This window comes from Panthera uncia (genome assembly GCF_023721935.1).
Source record: "Panthera uncia isolate 11264 chromosome C1 unlocalized genomic scaffold, Puncia_PCG_1.0 HiC_scaffold_4, whole genome shotgun sequence".
Taxonomy (NCBI): Eukaryota; Metazoa; Chordata; class Mammalia; order Carnivora; family Felidae; genus Panthera; species Panthera uncia.
This window is the reverse complement of record NW_026057585.1, coordinates 33,422,679-33,449,640: the sequence shown is the minus strand read 5'-3', so window position 1 is coordinate 33,449,640 and position 26,962 is coordinate 33,422,679. Positions and strand designations below refer to the sequence as shown.

General features: G+C 33.7%; 1 protein-coding gene across 1 annotated transcript in view; it reads right to left on the bottom strand.

The window, feature by feature from the left end:
- Nucleotides 1-26,962, bottom strand: part of COL24A1 (collagen type XXIV alpha 1 chain) — a 390,296-nt gene that overhangs the window by 285,890 nt on the left and 77,444 nt on the right. Inside the window, exons 9-13 of the mRNA XM_049618486.1 lie at nt 23,376-23,429; nt 22,137-22,181; nt 17,747-17,800; nt 14,574-14,618; nt 1,345-1,398 (exon numbers count right to left, since the gene is read on the bottom strand). Coding sequence (XP_049474443.1) covers nt 1,345-1,398; nt 14,574-14,618; nt 17,747-17,800; nt 22,137-22,181; nt 23,376-23,429 — 252 coding nt within the window. The remainder of the gene's footprint in view (nt 1-1,344; nt 1,399-14,573; nt 14,619-17,746; nt 17,801-22,136; nt 22,182-23,375; nt 23,430-26,962) is intronic.

The window sequence follows — 26,962 nt, the reverse complement described above, 5'->3', positions numbered from 1 at the left end:
ATTTAAATAAAGAGTAGATTTCAAAAAGACACATTTTATATATGGTAGAAGTCCAACCCTAACAAACTTCATGTATACTGAATGGACTGACAAAAAAATTAAATAAGATGGCTTCACAGTAGTTATGCAAGTACATAAATGGTATTAAAGAGAAAAGTAAATAATGCTTACTTTATTTTCTATTTTATTTATTTATTTATTTATTTATTTATTTATTTAGAGACAGAGACAGTGTGAGTGGGAGAGGGGCAGAGAGATAGAGAGAGAGAGAAAGAGAGAGAATCCCAAGCAGGCTCTGTGCTGTCAGAGCAGAGCCTGACATGGGGCTTGAACTCACAAAACCGTGAGATCATGACCTAAGCTGAACTAGAGAGTCGGATGCTTAAATAACTGAGCCACCTAGGTGCCCCCATAATGCTTACTTTATTACTCTTGAAATGAAAAGTTCCCCAGAATCAAGGGCAAGAAAAAGATGGTAAACATTCTACTTAAAATATCATTCAGGTTTTTAGCAATTTCTTTGGAGATCAGTTCTACTCTTATCTGCCAAGCCTCACAACAACTAAAACTTTGACTAAATTAACTGAATAAGCTAATAAAGTCATAATTTAGAAAAGCAAATTAAAAAGAAATATTTTCTAACACTTTAAGTATAAATACCTAAATATAGGAACTATTCTCAATTTAGGCTAAACGGACTTAGTGGTTGACTCTTATTCACCTTAAAATCTTGTTAAAAGAGTATGTTCATGGAATAGATTGGGAGGTATTTGCTAGATGCTCTTTGAGAGCAAAAAAGTTTAGATTTTTCTACCTAGCATAAAAAAACGACAGCCCATCACCATTCTTTGACAATATAATTAATTATAGAATGGTAACCCCCTAACCTGAAAATAATAGCTGAAAAATCCCAAAGGAGAAGATTTCTCTATAAATAGATACATAAAAGTCAGGTAGATCAATGACAGATTTGAGTCAAAAAGCAATCACTGAGAGCACAATTTTTACATGAGGCTTGTTGGTACATTCATGTACATGAAAGACTTCTCCTCACCCCCAAAATATGTCTTGTGTTCATATATTTCTAATATTTTACTTAAGCAGTTACATTTAACATGGCCACAATAATTAATTTTGATGATTATATCCCAAGACAGAATTTACTCAGAACATTTTTGTTTTATTTCCCACAATGAAAAATTACAAACTGTAATGTGCACAGAGGTATCAAAGCTTTCTGGCCAATGCTGCTTATGTGAATGTCATAGTGAGGATGGCAAATGTAGGTGCTGGTGCATCTGAGTGATGTCAGATTGCAAGGCTGGACCATCACAGTGTACTCACAGGACTGCCATCAGGGCCAGCAGGGCCTCTGTCTCCAAAGTCACCTGGAAAACCCTGGACCAGGGAAAAAAGAAGAAATGCTATTAAAGCCAACATAGATAAAGAATTCATTTTTGTTCTGTTTACTGCTAAGGAATTTACTAATAGGAAATATTTATTTCCTAACTTTTAAATTGTAGTGCAAAAAAACTTACATTTGTTTTGCATAATACTTCATTGATTTTGTTAAGTATACTATTTCTATGATTTGCAAAAATTATTTTAGATGTCATGTAATATATACAGAAAACTAAATTTGAGAAAATATACATTTGTTCATTATTATATAAAGAATCACTGAATGAGAGGGAACATAAAGATTTCTTCCTGAAAAAAAATAAAAAAAATAAAAAAATAATAAAAATAAAAACATCAAGAACTTCCATATTTAAAAAAAAAAAAAAAAGATTTCTTCCTGACCAATCCATTAGTTCTCTCCACTATTTCATGCTGGTCCTACATGCACATCATAAAGAATAAAATGACTAATGTTATTTAAGTATGTACATAGCACATTTACCATGTGCTAAGGGCTTTAAACAGTTTAGTATACACACACTACTTCATTTTATCTTCATAACAGATCAAATTAATGAACATTAATATCCTCATTTTGCATTTGAGAAAACTGGAGCACAAAGAGCTTAAGTCACTTGTACTCGCTAGTGATGAGCAGGACTGAGATTTGAGTGGAGAAAGTCTGAACGCAGAGTCACGTTTTTTCTTCTATTCTATACTGAATACTTTAGCTCATCATTTCAAGATACGATAAACAGGTAAAAAAAATACCATCTCAGTACTGTACTGTATTATTGGGGAAAGCCATACTGCACATATATACTGCAACCATAAAATGCGGTGCCACTGAAAATCAAACTTCCTCAATGCCTGCTGAGGAAGGATTCTATGTTGTAAAACTATGAAGGATAGTAAAGTGACACACTTTCTTATTACATAGTCTTTTGTAAAATAACTCAATCTCTCAGTTACTTTTACTTTGATACTAAAATTTTTCTGTGAAGATTTGCCACTAGACTTATCAACTTTAAAGCTCTCTGTTTGAAGACTACTTTGCAAAATGATTTGTAGGATTTATTATAATCAACATTTTAATAACATTCATTTTTAAATTTGTTATAAGCCTAACAAAAATTGAAGTACATTATTAAAGTCTTATAATCTCTTTATTAGGCAAGCCACTTATTAAATATCTATTTAATAGATTGCCAAAATCACTGGTTCACTAGTACACACATGAATGCACAAAATTTAAAAGACAGTTTAGCAATGGAAAAAAAAGTATGATATTTCTAAAACATAATTAACTCATACTAGAAGCAGTTTTTCTTATTCTGTAATCAGAGGATAATGCAAAAACCATCTGCATAGTCAAACATAGTGTAGCCATAACCTCTTCAAAGTCAGTTGAAGTTCAGGCAGGCATTTTGCTTTCCTTGTCCTTGGAAGTCAGATTCTGTTGTCAACAAGCTCACATATCGGCAATACATCATACTATTCGGTATGAGCTAATAATGACATTTCAAAGTATTTATGATGTACAGGTAATGGAAAAAGTAGAGGAAAAATTCTGTAATGAATCTGAAACAGAAGAGATGATTGATTTTTTAGAAAGATCATAAGTAGGTTTTTTCAGAAAGCTCAGTGAAATAATAAAGACTGGGGCACATTTTGCATGATTCCATGAATGTGAAGCATCCAGAACAGGCAAATCCACAGACATAGAAAACAGATTAGTAGTTGCCTAAGGCTGGTGGTGCAGGGAGAATTGGGCAGTGACTCCTAGCAAGTACAGGGTTTCTCTCTGGGTGAAGAAAAGATTCTAAAACTAGTCTGACAGCTACATTACTCTGTCAATATAACAACAAGCACTGAATTGTACATTTTAAAAAGGTGAATATTATGGCATGTGAATTAGATCTCAACAGTTTTTCACAAAAAATGAAGACACAATCTGAACAAGGAGCATAGAGAAACCATCCTTGGGGACTCACTCAGGATTGCTCTCTGGGACTGATTGGCCCATCCTCATCCAGTAGGAGGAGCTGCTCTCCAGTTCAGCTTTCCATAAAACTAGTGATTTTTACGCCCCAGGAGGGGAAAGGGGGGAGATCAATTCTTCACTTAGAACAAAACCTGCACTAACATAATAAATAATAAATTACTTATTAATTTCAACTACCTATTCTCCTGGTAGTTCAACAAAATATATAATAAATATTAGGTGTTCAACTTGACTTTGCCCCTGAAACAATTTAATTAAACTGCGTGATATCTACTTTTAAAATTTTTATGTACCATTTCTCCTCTCACTTCACTACCCATTAAATGTATCACTTCATTCTTAATTCTCTAGTCTAGACAGAGATCATTTGTTTTATTATTTTTAGTCCTTTGTACATGTTGACCATTGTTTCATCAATTTCCAAAATAATTCCTATTAAATCTAGACACACTTTCCTGTTTAATGAAATACAGCACAGCTAATACCACAAAAAAAAAACATAATTATATTTGGCTATGTACTGGACATTTTATTTTAAAAAACATCATGCCAATGTTTTATGTTGTTAAAAATGCCATTGTTTCCTTTTTATCAGTTGTATTTTGCATGGAATTTATCAATTACATGCATGATTTTTTTTTTTAATCCAGGAGAGGTTCTGTATTCCTTAAATTAGGAACCTAAAAGTTTGCAGGCACAAATCTTCATTGTCAAAAACCTATCTTAAAAGACTCATAGTGAAACATGGAACAATAGTGACAAAACACTTTGTCTTTGAACTTAAAATACAAAAGATAGTTTCTACAGTTTCTTTCTCCACTGGAAAGAATTTGTTATAAAATGCAATACTAGATTTTCTTTCATATTTACCTAGTGGAAAATTATAACCATTAATTTAAATCAAATTGTGCTTCCCTAGAAATATATTCACACTGCCAAAGGATTTAATAACCATTTTCCAGGATTATTGTCCATAGGGAAGCTTGAGTTTTTCCCTTTCTTGTCCCATTTGCCAATTTCATCAACGTAATAACTGTCTACTAATGGGCAAGCCAGAGTTGCACTGCTCCTTCTGTGTTGTGTATAATTCTCTTTTTTTTCCATTTTTTCCATTTTCATTGTTTTCGTCAGTTATAAAATTTTATTTTATAAAGAATATGACATTCCAGGAAATTCATTTGATTTCTTCAAGTTGTGAAAAATTTTCTTGCTTATTTCCAGTTTGGTCAATATAGTGGACAGACTTTAAGGTGACATCCAATGATTCCAATGCTTTATATGATACCCACCCTCTGAGTGTGGGTCGGACTATGATTTGCTTACTCTAACCAATAGAGTGCAGCACCGCTGGTGGGATGTCACGGATGTGATTATGTTCTACTATATAAGACTCCATCTTAGCAGCCCGGAACTAAAAACTTCCCTTGTGAGCTTGATAGAGTAAGCAGCTGTGTTGGAGATGCCCACATGGCAGGGAATTGTGAATGAACTCTAGGAACCGTGGACACTCCATAGGACCTGAGGGTGGCCTATACCCAAGAGCCAGCAAAAATCCAGGGCATTCAATTCCACATCTTTAAAGAAATGAAGTCTTCTCACAACCTGAATGAGGCTGGAAGTGAACTCTCCCCAAGACAAGCCTCCAGATGATCTTGCAGCCAGCTGACACTTTGATTACAGCCTTGAGACCCTGAGCAGAAGACTGGGTTAAGTAGTACCTGGACTCCCTACCCCAGAGAACTGTGAGGAAATAAATGGGTGCTGTTTTAAGCCACCAAGCTTGTGATATTTGTTATGCAGCAATAGAAAGCTAATAAAATTGGTAATTAAATCTTTAAATAGAGAATGTATAAAGTCCAATTTGCAAATTTTACTAAATGGTATTGTTCAATATAAGACTATTTGCATTGTTTCTAGATTTTAAAAACTTAAATAGATCACATCTCTGAAGACTTTATATGGCTTTTTATTTTCTATTGCAAATTATAATTACTATCAATATTAGTTAAATTAAAATTTTATATTCACTTAACATTTTAAAAATTTAATCTAATTAAATATCTATATTTTAAAAACTTCATTCTAGCATTTCATATTCATCTACTTGCTAATGTAAAGAATTTTTATTATGTTTCATGAAATTTGTGTCTATAGTTATGAAATGCAAATTTAAGAGTAATATGAATTGCTTAATAATTTAAAATATTTCAGTCTCTAAGTGTAGCTGTTGCAAATACTGCACTAATGTTATTACCTCTGAAACCATAAATCATAACATAAAAAGAAAGAAGAAAACAGAAGTCTGCATTATCAGGAAACAGTACTTCATTATACAGGATTCTATTGCATTCATACTGAAAGGAGAATTAGCTAAGCTAATTAATTCATCTTTCCTTTTTAAAAAAATTTTTTTAATGTTTATTTATTTTTGAGAGAGACAGAGCACAAGCAGAGGAGGGGCACAGAGAGAGGGAGACATAGAATCCAAAGCAGGTTCCAGGCTCTGAGCTGTCAGCACAGAGCCCAACGTGGGGCTCAAACTCACAAACCATGCGATCATGACCTGAGCTGAAGTCGGACGCTTAACTGACTGAGCTACCCAGGCGCCCCTCATCTTTCCTTTTACCAAGGTGCTTCGATGGCCGGCTCAAATCCTCTCCACAATCTTGAGCATTTTCTGTCTCTAATTTTGGCAGTGGACCACCTACTAATTTCATGGCATTCACACATGAGATTATAGGCCACAGAAATGGAGAAGAATTTCTCTGAGGCCTGAAGACACTAAACAGCTTCAAAGATGGACCACCATGATTCTCACTTCCTGATATTAATGCCTTTGTGTAGTCCCCTCCCATTTGGAATCATGGCTGGCCCACATGGCCAACAGAATATAGATGTACAGTGTGACTTCTGAGGTTAGGTCATAAAAGGCACTACACATTCCACCTTGCTCTCATGGACCACTTTATTTTGGTGCAAGCCAACAACCATGTCCTGAGGACACTCAAGTTGCCATGTGGAGAGGTCCCTATGGAGAGGAAATGAGATCTTCCAGCAACTAGCACTATGTGGCTGGCCAGCAAGTAAGCCACCTTAAAAGCAGATCCCCCAGCCCCAGTCAAGCCTTCAGATGACAGTAGTCTTGCCCCAAATCTTAACTGTAACCTCATGGGAAACCCTAAGCTAGACCCACTCAAATAAAGCATTCCCAAATTCCCAGTCCACAGAAACTCTGAAAAATAATACATATTTAAATATATAATTGTTATTTCAAACCACTAATTTGGAGTAACATGTTATATAGTAATAGATAATACATAGTAACAAGAGTGATGGTCTAGGATGATTGGTCATATTGCTCCAATGCTAACTGCTGGGTGCTGAGTGACAGAGCCACTCATGTGTTTTGTTTTGTTTTGTTTTTAATACATTTACTTTCTTTGTGATGTACAGGGTCCTCAAAAGTGCAGAGCCCAGATCAAGTTTCTCTCTTGCCTGGGTCTAACAATGGTATTGTTATCAAACATGGTAGTGATCAAACACTAAGAACTATTTTAGACTTAGTATGCTTGCATGTATGTGTGGTGTTAATATTTTAGAGTGTAGGTACTATACTTGATAGTATATCTAAATATCTTAAAACAGTGGGAAACTTACAGCTTACACAATCTAGTAAAATGATTATTTCCATAGTTCTACAAAGAAATTGGAAAAATACTGCATACAAAATAATTAGGAAAATATGGGAACCAAAATAACCATAAAATACTAATGACTACATTTATGGAATTAAAAAAAATATAAGCAATGCAAAATTTTTTTGTTAAAGGCCACAGTTAACTATGAACATACTTTGTTCTTTTCAGAAAACAATGGTTCAGAAACAACATATTCAATCTGAAGTAAAGATAAATAAGAATACTATAAAGACATATACACTAAATAGACATTACCAACAAAAACAGAAATTCAACTTTTCCCAAGACTAAGCATTGAAAAGAGAAGATCAAACTAATTTGTCTAGGATTAGAAACAATAAAATAAAACCTGGTAGTTAATTCTACACAGTCTACACATGAATAATTATTACCATGAAATCATGATATTTTTAAATCGTTCAAAAATAAAGCACACTTACTATAGGAAAAGGCTAGAATGTTAAGTACTCTGTGAAGATACGTCTTTTCCCCTTTCTTTTCACCTTCCTTTTCATCACAGGTAGGACAATTTGATCCACATTTCAAGGGTTGACCATGTCTTGTTGGCTAAAACTAATTTTAAACTTTGGTAGGAATTTAAGGAGTTCTAGCCCAATTCTCAGAAACTGAACATCAAGTCAGACTTATGGTTATCCTAGTGATGATCTGGGCCTCAATTCTCATTCATGTTCGTACTTTGTTCTTTTGTTTTCCCCGTTTGTTTTTTTTTTAATTTAAATTTTACTTAGTTAACATACAGTGCAATATTGGTTTCAGGAGTAGAATTCAGTGATCCATCACTTATATACAATACCCAGTGCTTATCACAAGTGTCCTCCTTAGCACCCATCACGTATCCAGTCCTTCTCCCACCCACCTCCCACTGTCAACTCTTGTTTTTTTCTCTATCATTAAGAGTCTCTTGTGGTTTTTTTCCCTCTCTTCTCTTCTCCCTCTGTCATCTGTTTTGTTGTTCTTTTTTTTAAAGTTTATTTATTTATTTTAAGGGGTGCCTGGGTGGCTCAGTCAGTTAAGCATCCAACTTTGGCTCAGGTCATGATCTCACAGTCAGTGGGTTTGAACCCCAGGTCAGGCTCTGTGGTGACAGCTCAGAGCCTAGAGCCTGCTTTGGATTCTGTGCCTCCTTCTCTCTCTCTGCCCCTCCCCTGCACGCTCTCTCTCTCTCTCTCTCTCAAAAATAAAATTAAAAACATGAAAAAAATTTTTAAGTTTATTTATTTTTGAGACAGAGAGAGAGTGCACTCATGCCAGCATGAGTGGGGGAGGGGCAGAGAGAGAAGGAGAGAGAATTCCAAGCAGGCCCTTGCAGTCAGCGTGGTGCCCAATGCAGGGCTCAATGCCATGACCATGAGATCATGACCTGAGCCAAAATCAGTGGTCAGATACCTAACCAACCAACTGGACCACCCAGGAGCCCCATCTGTTTTGTTGTTCTTAAAGATTGGTTATCATCTGTACTCCAGTTGTGGGAATTGCAATCTGCCTTATTCTTGTGTCCACAAAGCACTTTTGGTATACATTATGTTCTATCCCTTGTTCATAAGGACCCCACCTTATTCTTGCCATTTTCCAACACTAAGAACACAGTCCCTGAACCCAAGCCAACCCCTGTGGGCATATTTGCACTCACATTCCTGACTTTGATAACCTACAAGACTGAGTTTTCCCTTATGTTATCTGCACTGAAAATAACTGCCTGCCTGAATTTTCACCTGTTAGTGTTATATCTCTATGAAATCATGCTCTGCCTGGACGTCCCCCAAATTACCAGCTATAGTTCTTTGAGTGTCTCTCTTCTCTGTACCTATACCAACCTGAATGGTGGGTTTAATTCAAAGTCCTGTCTCTTCCATACATCTTGTCAAGCTATAGTTAGCCAAATATAGTCACTATAGACTACAACCAGTAAGTAAAAATCAGAAAAAAACATTTTTCTTAAAAGAGACAGAATCACTTAAAAATTAATAACAATTTTTCAGAATGCTCTAGCAACAGTAATACTTTCTCTAGGATCAAATTAACTACAACCTTTTCCTCAGACAAAATACTGTCTCCAAATTCTTGATAAAATGTATGTATCTGAGACACTACTGTGCAATACGTATTTAAGACTATCCTGGGCTAAGGATAGAAACTAATAACAGATGTTTAACAGAAGGATTTTATATTCTGAAGTTCTAACACTAGAGTTAGAAGCCAAAATACAGTTTACTTTAAATAGACTCTTCTAACAAGATGATGTATGAGAAAAGAGGAGGAGACAGTTCTTTCTATAGTTAGAAAAGTAAACATCTCTGAAGTCCAGGTAGCTTACGGGTGTTATTTTGTCTACTATTCTAAGACTATGATATTTTGATTTTCATAGGAAGAAAACTAAGTACACTTTTTCTTTGTCAAACTTTAATGTAATATGATTTGATTATTTATAATCTATTCCAATCAGGTCTGCAAAACTCCTTTGAAAAGTCTCTATATTTTGACAACAATTTTCTAGGCGTTGTTGAGAGTAAATTCCAGCTCCAATTTCATGTTTATCTTCAATCCCGACAAGTCAGTTCTAGCATAAATATTTTAGCTCTGTGGAGTAATGTAAATTTGCATAACCAACTTAGTACAACAAAGAAACTACTGATTAAATCGGTCCGGGAGCCATGCAAAATGCTTCTTTAAAAGCAACTATAGAATTTCCTGATTGTGGTACTACAGAACGAAGTCTGAAAACTTTGAATTAAAAAGGAAGCTGCTTACAACTGGGTAGTACATATAAAATTTGATGTTGACAAATATATATGAAACCTCTCCCTGCCTTCCCTTTTTAACAGTGTTCTTTTTTTCTATTATAAATCAGTGAATAACTGATGCTTTTAAAGAATCTGGCTCATCAGATATGTTCCAAGAAGCTTTTCAAATAGATAGCAAAGCATATAAAATAGAATGGTAGTTCTATGGTATTTAAAAGAGTTTTGACCAATAAAGATCATCTACTACCTTGTAGATTGTGGTACTACCTGTGGAGATCTCTTCCGAAAGAACTTGAGATGAATTCAAGTTATACCCACAGATACCAAAAAGAATGGATGAATAGCACTTACAGCCCCATAGCTGTCCTCTAACATAACTGACAATAAGGATTTTGATCTAACTTTTTTGATTTGTAATATGTAGGGATTGTAAGAGGAAGGAAAGAGGTAAGAGCTATAATATCTCAATAGCCAAAAGTATGAGTACACAAATATTGACTAATATGTAACTGATTACATGAGGTCTTTAAAAATAATTGTAATGATTATTAGTAAGTACCTTTTACTAGGATCTTGAAATGTGTTAATATAACTACTTTTATATACCCTGGTCCTAAAATATACCCAATTTCCAGCAAAATCAGTTTTCATACATTTTCTGGTTGAAAAAACAAAAACACACTGTGTTATAAATTTCAACTCAATCTATAAATACTGAATAAAGACAACGTTTTACTTGGGGAGAAATTTTCTGGGAAGTAAGATTTAAAATGAGATAACGTTTAACCCAAACACTAAATTTAAAAATAGCAGTATGAAGCTAAATACCAAATAACTCTTGGACAACCAAAATAATATGTTATTTTGAAATGTGTCCATTTTCAATAGCTCTAATATAATATTTATACTATTTAGGAGAAGATATCTCTTACTTGTAAGTCTATCATTTCATTAAAAAAATACAGATGTCACTAAGGAAGCTGATTCATAACAACTTAATTCCATAGTCAGTGTTTACTCAGGAAAAGAAGTGATGATTTGGCTAGCAGAACAAGGTACAGTAGCAGAATAGCAAGTCTTCTGAGCCTAAGTTCAGTAATGTTACTACATCACTGAAATATTTTGGACAGGATTTTTACTACTCTATGTTTCTGTGCTACATGTATATAGCATATGATTTCTCTATATAAGAGAGAGATATACATATTAATATTTTGTTAAACTATTTATATCAAACACACAGCTTTGGTATATAAGTTAGAAACTGACTCAGTTGTGCAAAGAAGGTCATGTTAATATTTACAAAGGCCTAAACTTGGATTTTGAAGTTTTCTATGCCTATTTTGACTGTCAAAGTGTTTCATACCATACATAGTACAGAAAGTGAAGTAATTCATTTGATCAGCTTCTGGCCTTAATTTCAGAGACTTTAAAAACCTGTGTAAAATATCCCATAAACGTTATGGAGTTATCTAAAAAGGGTTACTAGTTTTCTACAAATTACATTGTAAAATTACTTCAAACTGAATCGTGTTCTATGTTTGTAAGACTGCATACTTCTATCTACCTAAAATTTAAGGAAATGAGAAAATTTAACACAGAGAAAGAATAATCAGATTAATTAAAGGAGAGTGATAATTATAATAAAGTACATCTTCTAATACTAATACTAATGATCATAAACGAAATGACATGGGATCCACATAGCAGTACCCTAGCAAAGCATGAACCCACACTTCTAAATAGCTCTGAAGTCAGCAGAAATTTTGAATTAACAATCCTTGACATATGCATAGCCAAAAGTTTCTTAGATACAGGTACTTTTAGATTTCAGTATTTCTACGACTTCTATTATATTCTTCCAGACATATAGATTTCTGTCATCATCTTTATGGTGGCCTGGGATGCTTTAGTTCTGCAGCTGTGTTTGAATATCAACTTCATAAATAATAACAAATAATATACATAATTTAATCAATTACCAAGAAAAAATGGCCATATTTATATTCCACACACCTAATATTTTCCACACCAGAAAGTGGACACATCATCAAAAGGTATTTTCCTTTCACTGCTATTAAAACAGTAATAAGTAACCATTCTTCTCATGGAACATTAATAATCTAAATTGAAATAGAAGTTTCCCATGATGCATAATATCCCATGCTAATACGTTTGCCCTTATTTAATGTCAAAGCTATTTGAAGATGATTTTACTTGTAATAAACAAAACATAGGGGAGCATTTATACATAAGATACTATTCTACACAGTGTCTGAGGTCAGCATTGGCATAATTTGACTTGCGGCTGTAACTGTATCTTAAAGTACTGTGATTTCCTCAGAAACATGGCCAAATAATTTAGTGGTAAAACCAAGAAAAAGTACATATAGCATACATGACATATTACAGCACCAGACAGATTTTCTACTATAAACACTGTTTAGGAAAAATGGGATACATATGCTTTTCAAATATAATTTTCCCAAGGATCTAAATCTGTGACAAGGGCATATGTTTTTAAAGGAATAAAACTTTACAAATTTTATAATGTAAAGAACAGTGAGATCAACCCAGCAATCACTCCATTCATTATTTTTCCACTGTTTTCTTGAACTTCTCTTTTGAATTCAATAGCATCTGTGGGATAATTTTATAATTCTTTAGAGAGTAAAAAACCGGAAGCTATCTATAAATTTCCATGGATAATTTTATAGTTCATGATAGAGTAGGAAACTAAAAATTACCAATACATTTTCAAGATAAAGTTAATATCCACAGAAATCCAGCCATATTAATAAATGAAGTTGGTAGCTATGTAAGTGGCATATTACAAGGGCTTTGGGAAAATACTCTATTTTCTCAACAATGCCTAAAATTCCACCATTGCAGATTACTTAATTTGTCTTAAACTACACTTAGAATATAATTACTAATGGGTAAGGTAACAGTGGAAGCATTAGAAGTAATTTACATAATAACCATAAATAACTTTATTCATTCTTTCACTAATGTCATACTTTGATAGAAGAAAAAAGGAAAAAAATAAAGATGAAGAATGGAGAAGACAAGAATAAGGAAGATAAATTTCACCTACTGTCAATTTTGAGAGCCTAAATCTGCAGTTAGATAGATATTTGCACATGATAATTAGAGAGGTATTTCTGTTGGGGTATATACGAGGACTTAAACAAAAAGAAATAACATTTTGCAGTATAATGGAGTGTAATTAAATGAGATGGTATACAGAATATTTATCAGAGTTCTTAAGAACTAAAAATGGTGATGGTAACAATAAATGCTGGAAGATTAGCTTTAAAGTTGAATATAGATGTAAGAAAACAAAATGGCTGGCTTATTTTTAATTTCTTGACAGTTTGGTAAGCTTTTCTTATTAAATTGAATTTTTGTTTTAAGTTTATTCATTTTGAGAGATGGAGCCTGAGCAGGGGAGGGGCAGAGAGAGAGGGAGATACAGAATGTGAAGCACGCTCCAGGCTCTGAGCTGTCAGCACAGAGCCCAGCCCGATGTGGGGCTTGAACCTACGAACTGAGGTCACGACCTGAGCTGAAGTTGGATGTTCAACCGACTGAGCCACCTGGGACCCCAATAAATTGAAATCTTTAAAGTGGAACTTTAAAACAATTTTATCACATTTTGGCCAAATATCATGAAAAAAATTAATCATGTTCTAAGCAGTGTGAGTAGCAGACAGCAGAAATACCTAAGGAGGAAGGAAAAGGATCCTGGGTTTATATTCAGAGAAGCTGAGATAAATTTCTGGTTTTACCACCATTATCTACGTGATGCTGAGCAAGTCTTTGAACATCACTGAGCCTCACTCTCCTCACCTATATAACGGTGACGTTAATACCGATTCTAATCTACCGTCAAGAAATACTGCAAAACTCAAGAATAAAATGCTTTAAAAGGATATGAATATTCTGGTGAGATTTGTTCTCTTTTACAATTATTATCAAGCCTTTTTTTTATACATACCAAAATTTTAGAAAAGCTGTTATGAAAAACCCAATTTCCTTCCTAATAGACTAGAGAACACAGTGTAGCACAGAAAGTGTTACCCTAATAAATACCTCTGGATAGCAGTAAAACAACACAAGTGAAAAGGAGGTGGCTAGTTAGCTAAACTAACTCAGCCAGGATAACATAAGGATGCTTCCCTGAACCACAGTCTTCTCCTTTGTTAAATGATGGGGATGTTGGATGATGTCAAAATTTCCTCCCATCTCTGAAATTATTATATCTGGCAAAATTCACTTTCCTTGATTTTTTAAAATCTGAAAATATAAGAAGCTGCAGGGAACTAGTTTCTAAACTAATGTCTGAAGCAGGCATTCTTAAAACCTGTAAAATATGAAGGTTAATAGTGATATCATTAGTATTTTAAATTGTTCATGTATTTTCTGTGACATTTAGTTTCTTGTAATAGGGATAAAAGTCCCTTCCACTGGTCTATTAAATGGTTAGAGAAGTGTTATATTTCATTATTTTTTAAGCTAAATTTTCCTTCATAATCTCAGATATTATTTGATAAACTGTTAAGGTGGCAAAAGTTAAATTCTATTGAATGAGATATATTGTGGATAACAAGAACAACTACATTTATATTTATATAGGTGAGAAATATGCATATAATTAGATTATATCACTCTGAACGGAACCTCAAAAAATAAAAATTGAATTACCTGTCTTCCCTTAAGACCCTTCTTTCCCCGGATCCCAGGAACACCCTAGAATATACAGATGTCAAAAGTAAACACTTGTTGAATAAATGAATAAGATATTACAGATCTTTTCTTTCTTAAACATCAATTAATGAAGTATCACAAAGAGAAAACTGAATTATTCTCTAAACTGGTATGACATTCAGAAAAGCTTCAATATATTAATTTAATTGAAGCGGCTCTTTTTCTCCTTCATAACAGAATCCTGATTTTATTCTGGAATGCATCCTATCTGTACTTCCAAATGGGATCCTACCATTCCTCCGGTGATAGTTCTTTGTCCAGAGGTAGGCACACAACCACATAAACAGGAAGGTCTCATTTTCCAAAACCTAAGGGACAATTAACCTCCTGTCTCCCTACCTCTTTGACTGGACATAAATGAAAGCACATTTAGCCCTTGCACTGACAATTCTGCAACTGGGTGGGAAACCTGCCTTAGCATAAAGCCAACATTAGGTGAAGCAAAGTGGAGAGGATGGTATCACTGTGCTAAAGATCATATTGTGCCTACATCCCACCTAACCTATAGATTTCTGGTTATATAAGAAGTAGTAGGGCATAATACTTAAATGCTCAAGCACTGGAGCCAGAACATCTGTGTTCAAATCCTGGCTCTGCTCTTATTACCTGTGCCGTGCATATATACAACGACCCAGTAAATCATTTGCTATCATCGTTACCATCATTATTAAAAATTTCCTCATTTTTAAGCTAGTTTGAGTTGGGATTTTCTGTAACTTGCATTCTAAAATACCCTCACTTATATAATCACCTTGAGACTCAGACTTACCTATAAGCCTTAGAGACTAAGAAATCTGCCAAAAGCATGTAGCATGGGATTTATAGGCACATAGAGTTAACTTAGAGGATATCATTGGTGGCAGTAATCCATCGACTTTCAGTTCAACAGTGTTTGATAAAACTCATCTAATGTCTTATCAAAAAGCACGGGTGAGTGATAGGACTCATTTCATTAAGACTTTATACATCTTTACATAATATAGCCAACCTTTTTTTTAAGAGATAAGGTAATTATTTTTTACAACTTTAGTAGGGCCACTAAATCTCAGCAGGAAACCTAAGGATTGTACAGACAAAATTATATAAACACTTTGTCATATATATACACGCATACACACGTTACTGACTTTCAGGAAGGAATTCTCTCTATTTGTTTTTGGAAGGGATTAACATTATACTCTTTTTTTTTTTCCTGCCCTTCTCTACACTTCTTCTCTACTCTCTTCTCTACACGTACACATTTTATAACACAATAACAATACCCAGTTAGCTATATCATTCATAGTTTAATGAAAATTTTGAAGTAGCCAAATAATATTAGGACATGGCACCTATGATAGCCATAATATCACAAAATGGTCTTACATTTATGACTCGAGACAGGTCTTAATATTTTCATATAGACTGGTCAAAACTAGTGAGTATGATTACAGGCAGTGTGCCTAATGATGGTCAGTGATAGGATCCTCAGATTCAAGATAATAACATTTTGCGAGGACATATAATTTTGCTTTATTTATTACATCATTAACTAGAAATAAGTTCATGTCTAAAGGCCAAGAAAGGATTGCATCATGTGCAACAGAGTAATAAAAATGTAAACTGTATATACTCCTTTGGGTGAATGAGAAGCATTCAATTCTTTGCATGATAGATTGGAAACATGAACTCTAAGTCTGCTGTATCACATGACAATCAGGTAGCTTAGTTGTGGGATTACACTGAAGATATTTCTGCAAGTGAAAGAAATGACTTGCATATTCATCAAGGGAAAATATTCACCTCATCTCACCAAAGAAGAATGAACACTTTGATTGCCACAACAGCACATTTAAATTCTGATTATTTCTTCTCCGTCAGGAAATTCACAAGTCATTACAAGAAAATGTAATATAATTCACTCAAACTGACTGTATGTTTGAAAAAGTCATCTAGCAAAGAATAATTTGGTTTACTTTCATTTGCAAAAACCAGTTTCCAGAAATGAAAACTCTGGCCTAACCACCATGCCTACAAATAATAGAGTCAAATGCTAAATTCTGAATATGACTATATTTTCAAACCTTATGATAATATACTAATATTATTCAATTCTATCTTTTTCAGTGAATACCGACAGTACAAATGAAGTAATGCAATAGAAATCACTGAACAGTACTGAAAAGTAGACATGATGAAGTTGGAATACCAAAACTCTGTACTTAATTGTTCCAAGATAACAACCATTTTGCAAAGATTCTATCTTTATTCACAAGAGCCTATATTTATGAACAGCTATCTTCCATTATTAAATTAAACAAAAATATATCTTCTGAAGCTGAATTATTTACTATACATTGTATTGTAAAGTACAAGATCTGTCAAGAGTTTGTACTTAAATACTAATGAATTACAAGATACAATTTTCATAAGTAGATATTTTAATATTTCAATTTGCATTTTTTAAAAATTAAATTTAAAAAAGCAAACCAGAGATGCCTAGGTGGCTCGGTTGGTTAAGTGTCGACTCTTGATTTTGGCTCAAGTGATGATCTCACAATCATGAGATCCAGTCCCATGATGGGCTCCACAGTGGGCATGGAGCCTACTTAAGATTCTCTCTCCCTCTACCCCTCTCTCTCTTTTTTAATGTTTATTTATTTTTGAGAGAGACAGAGACAGAATGCTAGTGAGTTAGGGGCAGAGAAAGAGGGAGACACAGAATCCGAAGCAGCCTCCAGGCTCTGAGCTGTCAGCACAGAGCCCGACATGGGGCTCGAACTCACAAGCTGTGAGATCATGACCTGAGCCGAAGTCAGATGTGTGACTGACTGAGCCACCCAGGCGCCCCTACCTCTACCCCTCTCTTGCCCCTAACTTGTGCATGTTCTCTTACAAATAGATAGATAAAAACAAATAAATCTAACCATATATATTTGTATCACCTTATTTCCTTAAAACAAATTTGGTAAAATTCAAGAGAATCTAATTATATATCTGATAGGTGGTTTTTCTTAAAAGGTGGTTTGCTTCACACAATAAGATTACCTATCTGATAAGTGCTTATGACCTCTGTTGTCCTATCCTAAGCATATCACTTTAGAAATAATATTTGAAGGAAATGCACTTACTCTTTCTCCTTCAGGTCCCAGTTGTCCTACTTCTCCAGGAGAGCCAATAAAACCCTTAAAGTAAGCAAATAATCTTTTCATTTGAATACTTACCCTGTAAGGAATTTCAAATAGAGATAATAAAATTATTCCATAATAGTGTGAAACTATTAGGCTTAACAGAATAAATAACTTCCCTTTGCCTTATCACCTTCCTTCCAGAAGTTACAGATCAATCTTTACATTAAAAAAAAAAAAAAAAAAAAAGTAGGGAACATAACTTAAGACACAGCGGCCAATGAAAATCAAGACCAAATCCTTTCGTTGAATTTTATAGTGGGCAGAAAAATATATAATTAATTAAAATTTAAGGCAGAATGGAAGTATCAAAAGATATTAAGTAGCATGAAGGAAGAAGAGATCCATTCCAATGTGGCAGAGGTAAAGTCAAAAAAGTTTTCAAAAGATACTGACACCTGAGATAGGACTACAGCGTAGCTAAAATCCTGACAAGCACAGGATGGAGAAAGAACACTGCCAGCAGAACAATTACAGAAAGCAGAATCAGAGAATTTCAGGGAGTGTCTGTAAATGGTAACAGATAGCATTATACTTGTAAGATGCTTTGGAGAAGAACAAAAACCCACTGTACCTTAAAGAAGATTCCAATTGGTCAGACAACCAAGGGGTATTTATATATAACAATGCAAGGTACTTTATCCTAACATACTTTAGTTATAACCTAAAGGTAAATAAAGAGGTAAATAATCTCTTTACCAATTTAAGAGGTAAAGTGTATGATAGTTTGGAGAGTACATTAAGGTGAGACTTAAATTTCAAGCTTAGAGTTTTAGACTTTATATTTTAGACAACTGGAAGCTACTGCCTTTAAAGGATTGTGATAGTGACCTTAGGTTAGGTTGTACTTGCAAAATATTAATCTGTTGGCAGGATATAGAATATGTCTGAGGCAAGAAACAGTGAATGTAGGAAAATCTATTAGAAGGCTCTTTCAATGGTCCAAATTTGAAGGCTTATGAGCTTGGATTATGATTCCAAAACATTATTTTCAGAATCACCAGCTACAGATAGCTTCAAGTTTAAAAAGACTTAACTTTTATTTTAATACATACAACTGAATTTTCTCTTATAAATAAAAAGAACAGACACCCTAACTGGTATACACTTATCACTGAACTAAGAAATCAACTGAAAACTCAAGAGAAAGTTAGACCTCTATTCGATATAGCCTGAATAAGGTGCAAAAACATTTTAAAGATTTTAATGAATAATTACATAGGTATTTCATAAAGGTTTCCTGAGAATTATTATGCTGATTCTAACAGAATATAAAATGTCAGCAGCACCCACCAAAAAAGTCACACGGGGTTGTGATCATTCTCAAGACTCTGTCCCTAAACTACAGTTTAGTGTGTAATGAAACAAAGAACATTTAAAAAAATATAATATATATGCTTTTTTGTTTTATACTGAAGGTTTTATATCCAGTTAGAGGCAATTTTGTGTCACCAGTGTGCCAGTAAAAGGTCAGGAGAGGCCCTACATACTTCTATTGTTTGAGGCACCTTGCATATTATTATACAAAGAATTGCCAAAAGAGGATTACAAAGTGATGGTCTATTTTAAACATATGCACTTAATGTAAAAGTAATTATCATAACACCACAAAATGAAATTAAATAATGCTGCCAGTCAAAAGATCATTTATCACATGATTCATAAAAATATTAATTTACAGTACATAGTATGTGGTATAGTGCAATAACAAGATACAAACCAAATAAAAAAACCTCTTATAATCCTGTCAGCATGCTTTTGTGATTTTTGTCCTTTTAACCAAATGTGGATTTGAAGTTAATGTTAAAAGTCTACATTTGAGAACCTCTGTGAATAGGAAGCCTAGAGAAATGGACTTCTTGATTCTTCCTGTATTCACAAAGGAAAATTAAGGAACCAAATAAATTAAATCAATCAGAAAAGAAATTATATTTGTTATTTTGAAAAATGTTTTTTAATGTTTATTCTTTTTTTTTTTTTTTTTTGATAGAGAGAGACAGAGCGTGAGTGGGGGAGGAGCAGAGAGAGAGGGACACAGAATCTGAAGCAGGCTCCTGGCTCTGAACTGACAGCACAGAGCCCGACACGGGGCTCGAACTCACAGACCGTGAGATCATGACCGGAGCTTGTTGGACACTTAACCGACTGAGTCACCCAGCTGCCCCTAAAATAATGTTTTTATGAAGCTGCTGTCAAAACCTAAAAATACAACTTAAAAAGGGTTACAACCCAGACTATAGTTTCCATACAAATGAAAAAAAAAAAAAACAACAAAAGGATGTCTAACATAATGCAAAAGGATGTATAACATACAGTGGCATAAAGAAGAACTTCGAAATAGAGGAATCATTGAAGCAAGATGAGAAAATACAGTAAGAGAAAACTGCAAGGTGCCAAATAACGTGTCTTGGTGGTACTAGCTAATGCACAGAAGAGACTCTCAAATTCCAATAAAATGAAAGAGTCTGCAAAGAAAATGCATGCTATATGCTGGGCACTGTGGTTTAAGAATGTTAAGCTCAACAACAGCCAAATTATGGAAAGAGCCTAAATGTCCATCAACTGATGAATGGATAAAGAAATTGCGGTTTATATACACAATGGAATACTACGTGGCAATGAGAAAGAATGAAATATGGCCCTTTGTAGCAACGTGGATGGAACTGGAGAGTGTGATGCTAAGTGAAATAAGTCATATAGAGAAAGACAGATACCATATATTTCCACTCTTATGTGGATCCTGAGAAACTTAAAAGAAGACCATGGGGGAGGGGAAGGAGAAAAAAAAAGTTAGAGAGGGAGAGAGCCAAACCATAAGAGACTCTTAACAACTGAGAATAAACTGAGGGTTGATGAGTGGGAGAAAGGGGAGGGTGGGTGATGGGCACTGAGGAGGGCACCCTTTTGGGATGAGCACTGGGTGTTGTATGGAAACCCATTTGACAAAAAATTTCATATTTAAAAAAAAAAAAAGAATGTTAAGCTCAAGGGGACACCTGAGTGGCTCAGTCAGTTAAGCATCCGACTCTTGATTTCAGTTCCGGTCATGGTCTCACAGTTTGTGAGATTGAGCCCCACGTTGGGTTGACAGCACAGAGTCTGCTTAGAATTCTCTCTCTCTCTGCCCATCCCCTGCTCATGCTCTTTCTCTCTCAAAATAAATAAATAAATAAACAAACAAAAAAAGAATGTTAAGGTCAGGTGGTTATCATAACTACCTTAATTGCAAGTTTTATTATCATTATCTAATAGGATTTTTACATGAAGGAAAAAAACCAAAAAAGCAGGTCCTTCTAACTCCAAAGCTATGTTCTTGACCACTAAAATATCTTCTTCCCAGATCCAAGTCAATATGTGCTTTTGGTACAGTTTCTAATTAAAAAAATATATGACTTGTCCCCGCTATATTTTCACTTAATGCAAGAGTAGAAACAGTATGAAATAGAGGTAAGAGTACAGAATAAAGGTGAAAAGACTTTGGGTCTACTTCTAGCTAGCTATGACTTTGCCAAGTCATGTAAATTCCTTAGCTTACTCTTTTCTCATCTGTAAAATTCCTTCACAGGATTGACAGCAAAATAAGAGAAGAAAATACATATGAAAGTATTTGAAAATATTTAGGAATTAAAGACATCATTATAGCACATACTGTGTGAATACATTATGCTTTATTTCAAAAAGGCATTTTAGATAATATAAGGCATGCAGGTAGATTCTGGAAAATAACTTGCCATTAAAAATAGAAAATTTTAAAAAACAAAAAATTTAGTTTACTTTTTAATTTTTCTTAGACTACCTTTGATTTTAATGTGTAGGACACTATATAAGATATAACGGTAATTATTTTTACTCCCTTAATGATTTAAAGTGACTAACAAAACTCCTTAATGGTTCAGAAGTACAGTGGTATATTCTCGATATGATAAGCTTATTTTCTTCTTTTCAGATATATATCGTTTTTACTCCAGATAGTTTTTGCATCATATTATCTCAGCCTTGAAATTAATATGAATTCTGTTTCCTCTTCATATTTTTTATCATGATTTCTTAGATCTATAGACTTCATATATAAATTATACTATAGAGTATATTCTAACACACCAGACATGCTAGGAGCCAGAAAGTATAGAAAAGAATGATGTAAAACTACTACAAGAGTGCTTTCTGTTGCCATTAACAGTGAATGTATCTATTAAACAAATGAACTTCTTTTTAGGCTAAACCGGCATTATATTCAAAGCTCCTACACAAGTGTGAAACTGCTAACTATTTTATATATTTCATCCTACTTGCATGCAAGCACGCTTACAAAATGATGAAAATGCTTACTTACTCGTATACCTTTAGGACCTGGATTACCTTCTGGTCCAGCTACACCCTAGTGTGAACAAAAGACATCATCATCACACTACAGTATTTTGAAAGCATTGTTGATAAATAAAATGAAATGGGTACATAAAGAGGTATCATTTTTCACAAGTATAAAATTCAGAACTAGGTATACTTAATGAAGACTATATATGTTCAAGAAGTTTTAGCATTTCAGAACCAAAAGAGGAACTATATATATATATATATATATATATATATATATATGTTTTTAGACAGCCAAACAAGGTAGATTAACACACATTATAAGATATAAAAAATAAATTTTAATTAAATTATTTCTCATTGGAAAATTGTATTCTTTTAAAACACTTCTAGTTAAAATATCTAAAATATATTCCCATAATTTAAAAAAATACATTTTAACTTCAGATCAATGTCCATATGCTTGAGCATTTATATTTTGTGTTTCAGATAACATAAATCATCACTTGGTGGTAAGACTGTAATATACAATACCTTCCATGTATTTTTAAAGGCCCAAAATGTGGAATTTTGTTAACTATAGATTACTTTTTGGCATTTCCATTTCCCTTATTCTTGAGAATAAAAAAGATATTATAACTATAGTTTTTTAGTATGCTAAATGAATAATCAATTTCAAGAGTAAGCCTTCATGAAAACCTATGAAAGAAAATTTATTCTGTTAGTAGTCTACAAGAAATAAAGTTATAAATTAGAGGGAAATAAATATGAAATAATTAGAATGAATTTTCAAAACCATATACAAAGACTTGAATTCATTTCAGATAAAAGTGTTTGGTAGTGGTGTATACAGCACTATCAAACTCTCAAGTTTTTATAACTCTGCTATTAAAAAATAATACTTGTTATCCAATATTAACTCTTACCATTACTTCATTTTAGTCAGTGGCAGTATTGTAAAATCAGCCACAGGATTGTTTTAAAATCTTATTAGACCCTTGGGCATTTTAATTTTGAAGGTTCCACTGTATCACATCATACATGTTTAAAAACTCTACTCCAATTTTACACATAACTTTCTACAGTAAAATTCTGGAGGATTTTTATAATTTTGATTTTGAATTATTTTGCCATGAGTAATTCATTATTTAATAAAAGTAAACCAATTATTATTTGAACACTAACTCTGAAAATCAGAAAGTGCAATGCATTAATACAAAGGAACATAAAAGGAAAAGTATAAATATAGTTACCTCACCTGCCTGCCAGGGTAACCACGTGAACCAATATTACCAGTGAATCCTGGAATTCCCTGAAATAAAAAACAAAATAAATAAAACAATACAACAAAACCAAAAGAAGCCCAAGGAAACAAATTTGGCACAATGATAATATTCAAGTTCAGAAAGAATTTTTTTCGCCACAGAAGGACCAAGGATCCTACACATTGTTTATCTGGCTGAAATCACCTACTTGAAATTAAAATGAGCCAAAATGACTAAATAAATGTAAATAAAACTGTTAGATTAGGGCTCTAAATGAGACATTGGTTATTAATGATAAATCCAGGATGGAAAATTCCAGCACTACATAAATAAGACACCTATTCTAGAAAGAGTTGGTACATTAATTTCTTTCTTTTATTGTTTTAATAAATGTTTATTTATTTGAGAGAGCACAAGCAAGGGAGGGTAAAGAGAGGGGGAGAGAGAACTGAAGCAGGCTCTGCACTTACAACAATGAGCCTGATGTGGGGCTTGAATTCATGAACCGTGAGAACATGACCTGACCCAAAGTAGATGCTCAACCAACTGAACCACCCAGATGCCCCAAGAGTTGGTACACTTCTTAATAACCAGTGTCTTTTTATATTGTCTCGTGTCTCAATCATTTTCTTACCTCAACATCTTGCATGTTAAGCATGATGTCCTTAATGTCTGAGCATGAGCCCCAGAAGACTAAAAGGGGCAGTGAACTTCAGAACCAATCTCTTCTTCCTTCCTAAGATAAACTTTTTTTTTATAGCAAGTCTGATTAAGAAATGGATATTGAGTGGTAATTACCTCAATCATGATATATCTCTATCTAAAAATTCAAACAGTAACACTGGAATTGTAAATTCATTTAAATTTTTCTTTTTTGTTTTAGAGAGAGAGAGACAGCATGTGCAAGCAGGGGAAAGGGGCAGAGAGAGAGAGATAGAGAGAGAATCTTAAGCAGGCTCCATGCTCAGTGCAGAGCCAACACAGGGCTCAATCCCATGAACCTGATATCATGATCTAAGCTGAAACCAAGAGTCGGATGCTCAACTGATTGAGTCACCCAGGCACCCAAGTAAACTCATTTTTTATTTATTTTTTAAAAAATTATGTATTTGAATTCAAGATAGTTAAAATACCATGTGGCATTGGTTTCAGGAGTGTAACCCAGTGATTCATCATTTACATATAACACCCAGTGCTCATCCCAACAAATGCCCTCCTTAATGCCCAACACCCATTATGGCTTGCCTCCCTCTCCGATTTTATCTTATTCTTTCTTCCTTTATCCTATATTCATTTGTTTTGTTTCTTAAATTCCACATATGAGTTAAATCATATGATGTTTGTCTTCCTCTGACTGACTTATTTCACTTGCTTAGCATAACACACTCCAGTTCCATCTATGTTGTTGCAAATGGCAAGATTTCACTCTTTTTTGACCACTGAGTAATATTTTATTGTGTGTGCGCATATATATATATATATATATATATATATATATATACACACATACATGAATCTGGATGCAAAAATTCTCAACAAGATACTAGACAATCAAATTCAACAGTACATGAAAAGAATTATTCACCATGATCAAGTGAGATTTATTCCTGGGCTGGAGGGCTAGTTTAATATTTACAAATCAATCAGTGTGATATACCTCATTAATAAAAGAAAGGATAAGAACCATATAATCCTTTCAATAGATGCGGAAAAAGCACTTGACAAAATACAGCATTCTTTCTTGATAAAAACCCTAAAGAAAGTAGGGGTAGAAGGAACATACCTCAACATCATAAAAGGCATATATGAAAGACCCACAGCTAATATCATCCTCAATGGGAAAAAACTGAGACTTTCCCCCTAAGGTCAGGAACATGACAGGGATGTTCACTCTCACCACTGTTGTTCAACATAGTACTGGAAGTCCTAGCCTCAGCAATCAGACAACAAAAAGATATAAAACTTTTACTCTTTGCAGATGACATGATACTCTATGTGGAAAACCTGAAACACTCCACCAAAAAACCGCTAGAACTGATATGTGAATTTAGCAAAGTCGCAGGATATAAAATCAACGTACAGAAATCGGTTGCATTTCTATACACCAATACTGAAGCAGCAGAAAAATAAATCAAGGATTTGATCCGATTTACAATTGCACCAAAAATTGGAAGATACCTAGGAATAAACCAAACCAGAGGTAAAAGATCTGTATGCTGAAAATTATAGAAAGCTTATGAAAGAAATTGAAGACGATGCAAAGAAATGGAAAAACATTCTATTCTCATGGATTGAAAGAGCAAATATTATTAAAATGTCTATAGTACCCAAAGCAACCTACACATTCAATGCAATCCCTATCCAAATAACACCAGCAATCCCTAACAAAATAACACCATAATACTACCCAAAGCAATCTACACATTTAATGCAATCCTTATCCAAATAACACACTAACAAACAAACCTAGTAAATTCATTTTACATTGACAACTTTGTATTTTTTATTTTCAAACAAGGTTTGCTGAAGGCAGGCTGATATATAGAGAATCAAAGGCATAAGAAAGGAAGCTTCTACAGGCCTAGACCATCAAGAGAGAAGAAATATCTACATTTGTTTTTACTTTCATTGATACACTATTTATTCATTCATTCATTAGTTTATTCAGAGTCTAGATCTGTTAAATAATTCTTGAGCCAAGGAAATGCCAGAAGCATACATGTTGAACTGCCTTTACCTAACCTCAAATGGTGACAGCAAAGGTAAATTTCATGGATTACTCATTTATTATGTAAAATTCATTTCCTTCTTATTGTTTGTAAAACAGATAAAAGACACTAGCCCTTTGTCCCTCTGCTCCGAAGCACACAGAAGAGTATTACCTCCAGTTTAAGTAGAAAAATACTATAAAACGCTCCCAAATTTGGAAAATCTATAGAAAGAGAAGAGCAAGGAAAAGACAAATGGAGGATCATAGGTAAAGTTTTGGCCCTCCCATTCTATTAGATATGAAGGCTTCTTATATGTCTTTATCTCCCCTTTCCTCAGAATCTCTCTCAATTTTGTTCTCATTTTTCTCCCTCCTTTCCTCTTCCTCCAACAATTACCATTCATTGAGCACTTTTTATGTGTCAATCACTATGCCAAGCACTTTACATATATCCTACATCTATGAGATAGATGCTATTTTCTCCATCCTCCATTTGGCACAAGATACAGAGAAGTTATGAAAATTGCCCAAGATGCCACAGTGAGTAAGCAGCAGAGCCTGGATATGAACTGAGACAATCTGACAAAAGTTGTGTCATGCACACATACATACATACACATATCATACATACACATATATATGTACATGTACATATAGACATTCATCCATATATATATGGATGTATATATATGTATATATGTATATATGTATATGTATTATACATATATATACACACATCATATACATATGTATATGTATATACATATATATATACACACACATGGCAATGGACAATTTAACAGAAAGTGAGTGAACAAGTGGATTTCTGAGAATTGCAGAATAAAATTCTTTTTTTTTTTTTTTTTTTTA